Genomic DNA, 11,852 nt, shown 5'->3' with positions numbered 1-11,852 from the left:
TTAGACTTATAACCCAAAGTCAAGTGCAATCCCTGAACGATCTTGTTGAGTCCATGCAAGTGGAGATTCAATATCTTAAGGAAGCACCTCGCATTGATCCAATAGCCGAAGAACGAGTTTCAAAGAAGCGGAAGCTGCGACCTCCAGCTACATTGGCTGTGTCACCGCCACCGGAACAAGCGCCTCGTTATCAAGGATTAACGAGCGCTGAATACAGCCTTAAGCTCACCAGCCTGGAGCTGGCACAGTTACAGGACCCTACTTCGACGAGGTCACCAAATCTAGACGCTTGTTTCGATGGCGAAGGAAATGCTGCAAACAAGGGTCCTCAAACCGGGATTCAAGTTTCACATGGAGACCATTCCAGGTTGGAACATGTGTCTGTTCAAGTCTTCACCGAAATCTCACATTCACGCGCACGGGAGCTTGTGGTCCTGTATTCCGAAGCTGTGGGGTCATTGCATCCCGTTGTGGACATCTCGGTAGTGCTTGACTGTGCGGATGGACTATATGCGCAGTTAAAGGAACGTGGGAAGAACTCAAGTAGACTGACAGGTCGTTATGATGTGATTGTTATTCGTCTCATCCTAGCCATTGCCCTGCTGTCAGAGCAAAATCAGAGCGCCAAATTGATCGAGAATTGCTATGAAGGAGTGGAGCACGAACTGAACCGTATTCTTTGCTCTGAGACCGTTAGTCTGCGAGGAGTCACTTTAGTCCTGCTTGGAGTAAGATATTCTGGACTTTGCCGTCTAAAAACCACTGTTGACTTCTTCATAGGCTCTCTATCATCTTTTTTCAAACCGAGTGAGAATGGCATGGCGACTGTGTGGTATCTCAGCATCACTAGCAATGGAACTTGGTCTACATCGACCAGAGACACTTCAAAGAGCACTTCCCAATGAAAGTGAACGTTCGAAAGCGGTGCGACTAATGTGGAGTATTTTCGTTCTTGACCATGGCTGGAGTGCCGCTCTTGGATTACCACGGAATATGGATGACGCTGCCCTGGATAGCACCCAACTTGTGCCAGTAGGTGCCTTAATAAGGAAAACCAAGAATCATAATTTCAGCAGAACTAATGTTCTTGTTCATCAGCAGGACTCTCCTTATCTCCGAGCTATGGCATCATACTGCGCCATCAGTACCAAGATCGTGAGCGCGACCAGCAAAATGCCAGTCAGCACGCAGGTCTATGAAGCAGAGCAGTTCCAATTTCTCAACTACCAAATCGATCGCTGGCAACAATCTGTGTTAGAAAGCCTTGTGGGCCCGCCAGGGTTGCACATGATAGAAAGAGAGCCGCCCGATTCGGTCAGAACGTTGTTGTATCTTCGCGCCAACCAAATGCGTATTTTGTTGCTTCGGCCACTTTTCTTCTCTGAAAGCGTCGTCAAACCCGACCAAGAGAAGGTCTCAGCGAGTCTGCAAATAGCTATCCGCACAATCTCTGCTATCCGTGATCTTAATGCCACAACCGAGAGTTACCGCAAGCAACACCCATTCTTCAGTCACTTCCTCACCTCTGCCACATCATTAATCCTTCTCATCATTACCTATCGTGGTCATCCAGACAATGCAAGCGAGGGACCTCCGATATGTTTGACCCAAGATGTTTGCAACCCACTCAAAGAAGCGTTGGACCTTAGCTCTGCATATTCATCGTCCTCAAATTCCTCTGCCCAACTACACCGGCGTCTGCTGTCAATTGTGGGGCTCTTATCTCGACTTGGTATTCTTTCACTTGATCTCGAAACACAGGACCCTCAGGCTGAGGTACCGTCAAGTTGCGCCTTGCAGAAATCTTTCGACTCTCCAGCAGTGCCCTATATACCAGAGCCTGCAGACCTGGTTCCGCTCATTTACACGTCACCACCGTTAACCTCTGTCGGAACCAGTTTTCAGCAGCAGGAGTCTATGCCCGATCTCGTTCCCTTTTACCAGGATGACAATCAGCAAATGGACGTATTTCTGAACGGGACAATTTGGAATGAGCTGGATAAACTGTTGACTTCTTGTTTGAATTCGGTGGAGCCACCTTTGTATCAGACCGATGATGTTAGAGGTGAGTATACGATGACGGAAGACGGATCACTGTGATGGAGTGAATTTTTTCTATCTACAATAAAGATTTTACTTCGGTTTCAACTCGCTTCTAAAGTAGAGATCGCAAGATGTCTACCAGGATTCCGCAAAATATATGTCGCAACTGGACTACCGAAAGTGCTGCTCCGATTCCATCTACAATTACAAATCAAGATTCCGAACTTATTCCGTGAGGCCTGGTCCGAGTTTCTCTAAAGAAATCCTAAGAGAGTTTTACGACCAGTTTCGATGCATGCCTGATGCCTGGAACCCGCACTACAGTAGTTACCACTTGTAGCTCGGCCCCGAATTTAGATTGGCATGTCACCGGCTACCAGTTCTTAAGGTGCATACCAGTAAGATCGACTGTCATCCGAGGGACTTGAGGTAGAATAACTGCTCCATGCTCTTAGGGTCACGTTAACTGCTGGCTTTTTGCTTGTAAGGTCGATTGGATTCTTTTCTCTACGTCCCCTCCATCATTTCAGCCGTCCCAGGCGCGGTAAAGGTTCCGAAGGCCATTCCGTTCTTTGTTTCCCACTTTCCTGAAGTTTAACCACCCACGCCAGGTGTTCCCCCCACCCCACATTTCAATCAAGGGCTAATAATTGACTACCACGCTATTTCGTGAATATCAACTCGAAACTACGGGCGAAAATGGCTAGAAAGATCTCTACCAATGAAATATCACAGCACTCTTGCGAAGACGATATCTGGATTGTGGTCAACGGCAAGGTGTACAATGTCACAGAGTTTGCATCAGAGCACCCTGGCGGCGCAGAGAGTAAGGAAGCCATTATATTTGCTTCTGTCACATTTGGACTAATGAAAATAGTCATCTACCAGTTTGGAGGCCGGGACGCATCCAAAGTGTACAACAGCACCCATTCGCCGTCCCTGATCAACGATATCAGTGACCGCCTGGTTGGAGAGCTGGATACGAGTACCATCCCGGAAGATTGGAACAAGGAAGAAAAATCGCCCAAATCAGCAACTTCAGCAAATCAAGTATATCAGAAACCTCCTCTACAAGACATCATCAATCTGGACGATTTTGAACAGGTTGCTATGAACACGCTCAGTCCGAAGTCATGGGCTTATAGCAGCGGTGCCGCTAACGACAATTTTACACGAGATGCCAATCGCAAAATTTTCCGCGATATCTGGTTTCGTCCGGCGATTATGCGTAATGTCTCTCAAGTTGTCACTCGATCAAACCTTTTCGGATGTGATCTCGATATCCCAGTCTACGTGTCACCTGTCGGTGCCGCAATGATGGTTTGCGAGGAAGGTGAATTACCTCTCGCTAGAGGCACTGGGGCTTCGGGAATCGCACAATGCATTTCTACCCCGGCATCATATCCGCTGTCAGAAATTCTCCATGTAACCCCAAAGCAGGCCTTTTACCAGCTCTATATCAACAAGGATCGACCAAAGACAGAAGCCCTGGTGCGACAAGCTACAGACTCGGGCAAGGTCAAGGCAATATTTGTCACTGCTGACTTACCAGTCATGTCGAAGAGAGAGGCGGATGAGCGCCTCAAAGCAGAAGAGAATGCTGCTATGGTCAACGTCACCCAGGACACCAAATCTGCAGGCAAAAAGAGCGCGGGATTCGCCAAGTCCAACAGCTCCTTCATCGACTCAACCCTCAACTGGAATGATTTGAAATGGTTGAGAAGTATCACCAGGCTACCGATTCTCGTCAAGGGCATTCAGCGCGTTGAAGATGCCCGCATTGCAATGCAAGTGGGATTCGACGGTATCATTGTGAGTAATCATGGTGGTCGCGCAGCCGACACTGCGCCGCCAGCGATACTCATACTTCTGGAAATTCACCGTTATTGCCCTGAGATCTTTGGAAAGATGAAAGTGCTTGTCGATGGAGGTTTCCGTCGTGGCTCAGACGTTGTCAAGGCCATTTGCCTGGGTGCATCAGCAGTGGGCCTTGGCAGATCATTTCATTACTCAATCAACTACGGCCAGCAAGGCGTAGAGCATGCAGTCAATAGTGAGTACAGCTAAACTTTGGGCGTGGTTATTTTCACTAATTCCTTTACAGTACTCAAAGAGGAAATCGAGACAGCCATGCAACTAGTCGGGATGACGGATTTGATGCGCGATGCGGGCCCGACATACATCAATACAAGTGGTGTAGAACACTTGTTGCCACCGAATCACGCTGCTTCAGAAAAGGGATTTATCAGACGGTTGATGAAGCTGTAGTTTATGTAACTTTTGATCGAGAATGGATATTTTAGCTTTGCTTGAGAATTTTACTACGTCCTTCCTTCCCAAGATAACGGAGTAAACCCACAGCCCTATAAATTTAGGGCATTGATACAGACACCACCCTTTGGATGCTAAAACCACCCCTTGCCTGAAAAGCCCGGCATTATTCTTTTCTGCCGGACTTATTTCTGCCACAAACTTGAGATACTTCCATTTACTATGCAGGCCACTAGCAAAATTAAGTCACCTTCGTACTCTACCATCGACCTCAGCTTCAGGCTCAGAATCGGACGGCGAATCAGGCTGTGAGGAAGCCACTGTAAAAAGGAATGAAATGCGAGAGAAATGGTGGGAGAATGGGAGGTTCGAAGATGTGAACAACAATTATTTTGGATTCCTTATTGGGTACTACAGTTGTACGGGAGTGACTTATTTTTACTAGCAATTTACATAGTAATTGGAGGTACCTAAGGTGCGATATACATACAGGGTAGGGGGAGCAATAAATAAAAGTTTGTAGCAGAAATAAGTCCAACAGAAAAGAATAATGCCTGACCTTTCCGGCAGGGGGTGGTGTTAGCATCCAAAGGGTGGTGTCGGTATCAATGCCCTAAATTTATTGATATCCTTCCAGAAAGCACACCAAGTATTTGACGAACTTATGCCACCTATGATAAATTCTCATTTCCTTAGTCTGAAGTGAGGGGCCAGTACCTTTCCTTGGTTCGCGGGTGTCGGAATAGTCCCTCGGCGCATCGGAACCGCGTGGGGAGGGCGGAACGCTTTGACATGCCAACACGGCTGAGTAATTATGCAAGAGCTACGAATATAGAAATCAGCTAGATCCTGTAGATAAGAAATATGTTTCCTAGATCTGCAGTATTCAAGTCTTCTGTGCACACCTTTCTTTTGAGTTTTCGCAGACGGTTCATCACAGAGCAACATGTAAGAAAAGCAATTGCTCGCATGCCTCGTGATAGCTAGCTAACCTGTGGGGACAGGAGTTATACTGCTTCTAGAGCCTTTTTTGAGGCACTTTGGGATGTAAGGGAACATGCCGGCAATAGAAAATTCTCAGCTAACTAGGAGCAGGCTGGGGTCTCCCATGTATTTGTGAATTTGGGATCTGACCACCCAGCCATCATGGAAGCTATTGTCTATAGCAAAACACACAAGAAGGGCCAGTGTCCTGAAATTGTTACTTGTCCACATGAGGTGAAATATTAGCTTGCAATCTCATGTCATAATACTAACCAGAACCAGATGGTCGCCCTATCTATGGCAGATGGTTTTGCTCGTTTGACAGGCAAGCCGCAGGCCGTTATTGTCCATGTTGATGTTGGAACACAAGCTTTGGGATGTGCTGTTCATAACGCTTCTGCAGCCTATTGCCCTGTCCTCATTTTTGCAGGTCTATCGCCATACACTATCGATGACGAGCTGCGAGGATCCCGAACCGAGTACGTTCACTGGCTTCAAGATGCCAAAGACCAACGGCAGATCGTGTCCCAGTACTGTCGGTACACTGGAGAAATCAGGACTGGTAGAAACATCAAGCAGATGGTCAACCGAGCTCTACAGTTTGCAACCAGTGACCCACCTGGTCCAGTGTATCTGACTGCGGGCCGGGAGGTCTTGGAAGAGGAGATCGAGCCATATCAGATCGATCAATCGCAATGGGTTGCTGTCGCACCTGCGTCTCTGCCACAGGAAGGAGTCAAGAGCGTTGCTGAACTGCTTGTGTTTGCAAAAAATCCCTTGGTTATCGTGGGACACACAGGCCGTAAACACACAGCCCTTCCTGAGTTGGTTAAACTGGCTGATGCGGTTCCCGGGCTCAGGGTTCTGGATTGTCTTGGCAGTGATGTTTGCTTTCCTTTCTCTCATCGGGCATCCTTGGGACTTGGAATCGGTACACACGAGGCTATCCCAAAGGCTGATGTGATTCTTGTGGTTCACGCTGCTGTTCCTTGGATCCCCGTTCTTTGCCGGCCGTCGGCTGACGCCAAGATTGTCCATATCGACATCGATCCTCTGAAAGAGAACCTGTCTCTCTTTTACATCTTATCGCAACAAACCTTCCGTGCCGATGCTACTATTGCCTCCAAGCAGCTCCATACTGAGATTACTTCTAACAACGTATTCTCCCGCATTTTGGCATCCGGAGAATATACTCAACGTGGTGCAGCACTCGAGAAAGCACACGAGGAGCGTCTAGCTGCCCTTGCTGCCGCTGCTGCGACTCCAGAAGACATGAAAGCGCCATTGAACAGTCATTACCTTGGTCGTTTTCTTCGAGAATGTCTCCCGTCAGACACTATCTGGTGTTTAGAGACCGTGACCAATGCAATGCCCATTACGAACCAGCTCCAGGTCGATACCCCTGGACATCTTGTGAATTGCGGTGCAGGCGGCTTGGGTTGGTCTGGCGGTGCGACACTTGGTGTCAAGAAGGCGACTGATTATCTAGCGGGTGGAACAAACAAGGGCAAGTTTGTCTGCGAAATCGTGGGTGATGGAACATACATGTTTGGCTCTCCAGCAACTGTCTACTGGATTGCGCGTCGATATGAACTCGCGACACTCACGATCGTTCTGAGCAACAAAGGTACGTGAAAATTACTGTTGTGGGTTATATCTTGACACTAAGAGCGATCCACTAGGATGGAATGCGCCTCGTAATTCACTTGAACTTGTTCATCCCAATGGTCTTGGATCTAAAGTCAACAACGTGGACTTGAACATCTCCTTTACTCCCACACCAGATTTTCCTGGCATTGCCAAAGCAGCTGCAGGCAATCATGCCTGGGCTGGTGTTGCTGCTAATGCTGAACAACTAGGATGTCTATTGCCACAGGCCATTGAGAGTGTCAAGAATGGAATTCTGGCAGTATTGGAAGTCCGTCTCGGAACTTCCTGGCAAGCGAGCGAGACGGAATCTCGGTTGTAGGTATCCCTATGAACTAGTATTAGAATTGTACCTGGTATTGCTTTCATTATAAAATCAAATGCTTCTATTTAAAATGCTCGTATTTACTGCGACATGACACTGCTAGGTATCGCAAGCGCCGTGGAAAGAACGTGACAGGCAGGGAACCCCAAATGACAATTGTTTAGGTGAAATATGTTGGATTTAATGATTTTGAGGAATCCCAATGGGCAAAAAGGCTTACGCGTAGTTGGCACGGATCTTAAGAATATCAACAAAGGAAAGAACCAATATAGGCTAACATAATTTCTCTCAATTCAACCCCATGTCCTCCCATCTTTCCAGAACTCTTCGCTGAATATCCTTGGGATATGCATTCTTGAAGTCCACCATTTCCCAATTACGTCCTGCCGATGTATATTCAGATTCAAGCAAGCAGTCAGACACGGTCTTTCCTCCGCGACATGGGCGAGGCGTGTTGAGCATGAAAGGCACGAGTGGAAGGCCAGGAACATCATCAAACAAGTAATCATCTTTTCCAGGACGACAGCGACATGAAAATGCCCACATTACGTCCTTGAAATCGTAAATGTCGATATCATCTCCGACCAGGAGAAGCCGAGATGCCAGGAACGACCTCTTATCATTGAAAACAGTATTTCCAACCCGGTTGCAAAGGTCCTTGGACGATATTCCTAATGTTTTAAGTTTCTCGGAGTCCACCTTCAGGACCACCCAGCTCGCGTACGTCTCCAGAGGTGAGGTTGCCTCAACAATTGGTAGATCGTTTTGCAGGCAAATATCCAGAATTTCTGGTGCTATCAAGGCAGCCGTCACGTGCTTCATATGTTAGCGCTTGTAATAGTCGTAATATTAAGAGGGCTCACCGATTCATCTGTAAGTTTGCCGGGGACTGACACCGGCATGATTGCTTCATCGCGATATGTAATAGCATTGACATTGTAGATAGGGCACTGTCGTTCTTCCTGTTCAAATGAATGACCGAAGTATTCGCCGAACGGACCTTCAGGCGCTGTTTCCGTTGTCGAAAGGGTTCCTTCGAATACAATTTCACTTGTGGCTGGCACAAGGAGGTCGTTGGTCTCACATTTAACAAGATCCAAAGAAGAACCAGTGAGTGCATTGACATATTCAAGCTCCGACACCCCATCAGGAACTGGCAGAGCAGCGGCAATTATCGCTGCCGGTGAGACCCCAAGAGCCAGTGCCCATGGCACATCCTTTCCTTCTTTCCTCCACATTTCTCGAATCTGCCAATTGTGTTGTGGCGGAATACAAAGCCCAACAAGCTTGCGTTTATCATTGACCATAGCACGGGCAATGGACCAGTTGGTCCACGATCCGTCTGGTGATTGAAGAATATGCATTCCATAGGTTTGGATGTATTTCCCGCCATCATTCTGGTGGAGCAGTGGTGCTGGAAGCTGCGTGAGATCGATCTCATCACCAAACAGTTTATTTTCTTTGCATGGCCCAGTCTCAAGCACCTGAGACTGTGCCGGTTTGATGTATTTAGCTCTCAATAGTCGATTATTTATCTCTTTCCACTGCGCATCGACCGGTAGACCGAGACCCAATGCAATCCTGCCATATCGAGATTCAGGAGACTGACTTAAGCTTTGAAGGTTGGACGTCATTTTCCATAGCCCCCGTTGTGCACCTTTTACATTGTGAAAGAGTGGTACCTTGGCGTCTCTCTCGCTCACTCGACGAGAAATTGCGCCGATCTCGAGGTCAGGGTCGACTTCATGGTGAATATCAACTAGGTCTCCGTTTTCCCGGAGGGCGTTAAGAAACGAACGGAACTCCGTTGCAGGGCTCATTGATGGCGAATAGTGATGAAAGCCCCGGGTATTAAGAAATCTGCGGATACCACGGCGTGCAAGCATCCTGCAAGTTGAGGATTGTTTTGTGATGGACGAAGACATGCTGTTTGACAACCAAATTTTCAGGAATTTGATGAAATATCCTGTGGCTACTTTTAAAATCTAAATGATGCCTATTAGTTGGCTATTGCTCTTTTGGAAATAGCGTTGGCATGCTGTTCCGATCGAAGCAAACTCTTCCGATCAAGGCTGGCACGCTAACAAGCCATGGCTCCACCGAGGATGTCCAGCACCGGAATAACTCAGCTATTCCCCTTTGTGGAGCATCGGTTCTGCGGAAATTGCCAACAGCATTTTCCTTGTTCCTTGAAAGCTACCCTTATACCCAAATATTCTGCCCCTTGTTTGAAATGCAAAGATAACGTTTCATGATGAACTACCTCTCAACTAAATTCCTCGGGTTTTCAAACCACCTCAAGAATACCCGTCATTCTTATGCAATATCTAAAATACTCCCAAACACAAACCCTACTACAAAGAAACCTCTCATTTCGCACACCCCATGTCGATGTTATTCTCAGTCGGGCAGTCAACACCCGAAGCGAATAGTCGTCGGTGTTACCGGTGCAACCGGGACCATATTTGCGGTTCGTCTCCTTGAGCAACTTCGAAAACTGAACGTCGAGACACACCTTGTCATGAGTAAATGGGCATCTGTGACACTGAAATATGAAACCGATCTTGTCGACCAGCAACTTCGCGACTTGGCAACCTACAACTACGCCAGCCGAGACTTAGCCGCGCCCATCTCGAGTGGCTCATTTCTCCATGACGGGATGATTGTTGTTCCCTGTAGTGTGAAGACCCTCGCCGCTGTGCGCATGGGCTTTTGTGATGACTTGATCTCAAGAGCGGCAGATGTCTCATTGAAAGAGGGGAGAAAGTTGATGATGGTTGTTCGCGAAACTCCTTTGAGTGATATTCATCTGGACAATATGTTGGCCTTAAGAAAAGCAGGGGCCATCATGTTTCCTCCAGTGCCTGCATTTTATACTAGACCAACTAGTTTGGAAGACCTAGTCAATCAAAGTGTCGGGCGAATGTTGGATAGCTTTGGGATTCATACGGATGACTTTGAACGGTGGAATGGACTAAGGAAGTAATATTACATAGAAATTACATGTTATCTTTTGGTTCAATATACGTTTACATAAATAAGAAAAATTACCCGACGTATACTAGTTAGGGTTAACATCCACATTATTGGAGTTGTTGGTAAGTTACTGCAGTAGCCTGAGCCTGATCAGGCAAAGATCGACCATTCCGACAGCATTCCGAAACGCATTGTTTGGAAGACACTCGGCCGCACCACCCCGCTCTCCTTCGGCGGAACCCAAGGTAGATTGGAAAAGATGGCGAATATTTTGATGGTTATATTATGTCTTGAAAAAAATAAATAAGATGCGAGGGAACTAGGTGAAGATTTTAAAAAAGTTGAACCATAACCTGAACGCCCAACATGACTACTCTTCTGCGCGACGTCCGTCCACTGTTTGAGTTGAAAGGCCGGAACTACATTATAACCGGTGGCGGACAAGGAATTGGGTTCGCGGTAGTCCGCGCAATTGCTGAATATGGGGGAAACCTCGCCGTCCTGGACATCAGGGACAAGCCGGTTGATGAGTACAACACGCTCGCAGCGCAATATGGCGTGAGAACCATTTACTTGAAGACGGACGTATCCAACGAGCAAAGTCTCACCGCCTCGTTTAACAGGGCCGTTGAATTCCTCGGCTCTGTGCATGGGGCATTTACTTCGGCAGGGATTGCCATCGACAAGCCTTTTATCGAGCAGACCTGGGCTGAGGCACAAAGAATCCAAGACATCAACGTCAGTTCTGTCATTCCTGCTTCCAATTAGCATGCTAATGAATTGTAGGTCCTGGGAACGTTTTTCACAACCCAGCTAGTGGCTAGGCAACTTCTGAAACAGGGAACCTCGGGAAGCATCGTCCAAGTTGCATCCATTACCTCACATACAGTCCTTCCCAGACACCGCATGTCTGCTTACAATGCCTCAAAGGGCGCTGTGAGGATGCTCACAGAGGCATTGGGTGTCGAGTTGGCTTCTGATGGAATTCGCGTCAACTCGATTTCTCCCGGATTCATTGACTCAGAACAGACTCGGGTTGTGCGGGATAAAAAATCCCCGGAGGACTCTGCCATTATGGACACTGCCCCTCCGTTGTCTCGAATTGGGAACTTTAATGACTTGACTGGGGCTGTGATTTACCTGTTGAGTGATGCCTCTGCTTATACTACCGGGGCGGACATTGCTATCACTGGGGGCTTGCACGTTGGAAGAATCGAGTCGTGAATTCTTAAATTTAGACCCTCATGTTTTGGAAAAGCTGATATACATCAATCAATACAGCTTGCAGTACAAGAAAGGTTGACTTTTGTGGTTCGGATATCTTGTAGTATTTCTGAGCTTGCCTAAGCAAAATGTAAAAATGGTAAGACGGGCCAGGCAAATACTTCATCACTCATATAAGGAAAAAGCTCATCTCGTCGATTCAATCCACGAGACCATCATCGCACACGCTCATCCACCCTTTGTGAATCCATTATTCGTATTTACTGGATTCCTTTACCAGCTGACGTGGAGACACCGGCACTAGTAAAGACGATGGAGTGTTTACTCTTGCGGATTTGGTTGACTAATGCCTCGGCTTTCTTGTCCACTTAGGATGGCGAGT

The 11,852-nt window shown here is 47.3% G+C and overlaps 4 protein-coding genes across 4 annotated transcripts; 3 read left to right on the top strand and 1 right to left on the bottom strand.

Annotated features, from left to right (window-relative positions):
- Window positions 1–24: 24 nt before the first annotated feature.
- PENARI_c001G03133 (fungal specific transcription factor domain-containing protein) lies at window positions 25–2,100 on the top strand (the record flags this gene model as incomplete). Its single annotated transcript, XM_022626358.1, has 3 exons — window positions 25–728; window positions 781–1,032; window positions 1,099–2,100. The coding sequence occupies exons 1-3, from the start codon at window positions 54–56 to the stop codon at window positions 2,098–2,100; spliced, it is 1,929 nt and encodes a 642-aa protein (XP_022493484.1). The 5' UTR covers window positions 25–53.
- Window positions 2,101–2,742: 642 nt separating this feature from the next.
- On the top strand, window positions 2,743–7,267 carry PENARI_c001G08518 (uncharacterized protein; the record flags this gene model as incomplete). Its single annotated transcript, XM_022626801.1, has 8 exons — window positions 2,743–2,869; window positions 2,921–4,096; window positions 4,148–4,239; window positions 5,255–5,262; window positions 5,319–5,361; window positions 5,404–5,532; window positions 5,581–6,925; window positions 6,981–7,267. The coding sequence occupies 8 exons, from the start codon at window positions 2,743–2,745 to the stop codon at window positions 7,265–7,267; spliced, it is 3,207 nt and encodes a 1,068-aa protein (XP_022493079.1).
- Window positions 7,268–7,558: 291 nt separating this feature from the next.
- On the bottom strand, window positions 7,559–9,195 carry PENARI_c001G01506 (UbiD family decarboxylase; the record flags this gene model as incomplete). Its single annotated transcript, XM_022626236.1, has 2 exons — window positions 7,559–8,086; window positions 8,134–9,195. The coding sequence occupies 2 exons, from the start codon at window positions 9,193–9,195 to the stop codon at window positions 7,559–7,561; spliced, it is 1,590 nt and encodes a 529-aa protein (XP_022493027.1).
- Window positions 9,196–10,612: 1,417 nt separating this feature from the next.
- PENARI_c001G04620 (uncharacterized protein) lies at window positions 10,613–11,470 on the top strand (the record flags this gene model as incomplete). Its single annotated transcript, XM_022626481.1, has 2 exons — window positions 10,613–10,984; window positions 11,033–11,470. The coding sequence occupies 2 exons, from the start codon at window positions 10,613–10,615 to the stop codon at window positions 11,468–11,470; spliced, it is 810 nt and encodes a 269-aa protein (XP_022493561.1).
- Window positions 11,471–11,852: the final 382 nt, after the last annotated feature.

Source organism: Penicillium arizonense (assembly GCF_001773325.1).
Source record: "Penicillium arizonense strain CBS 141311 chromosome Unknown PENARI_contig001, whole genome shotgun sequence".
NCBI classification, from domain to species: Eukaryota; Fungi; Ascomycota; class Eurotiomycetes; order Eurotiales; family Aspergillaceae; genus Penicillium; species Penicillium arizonense.
This window is presented reverse-complemented; position numbering and strand designations above follow the sequence as displayed.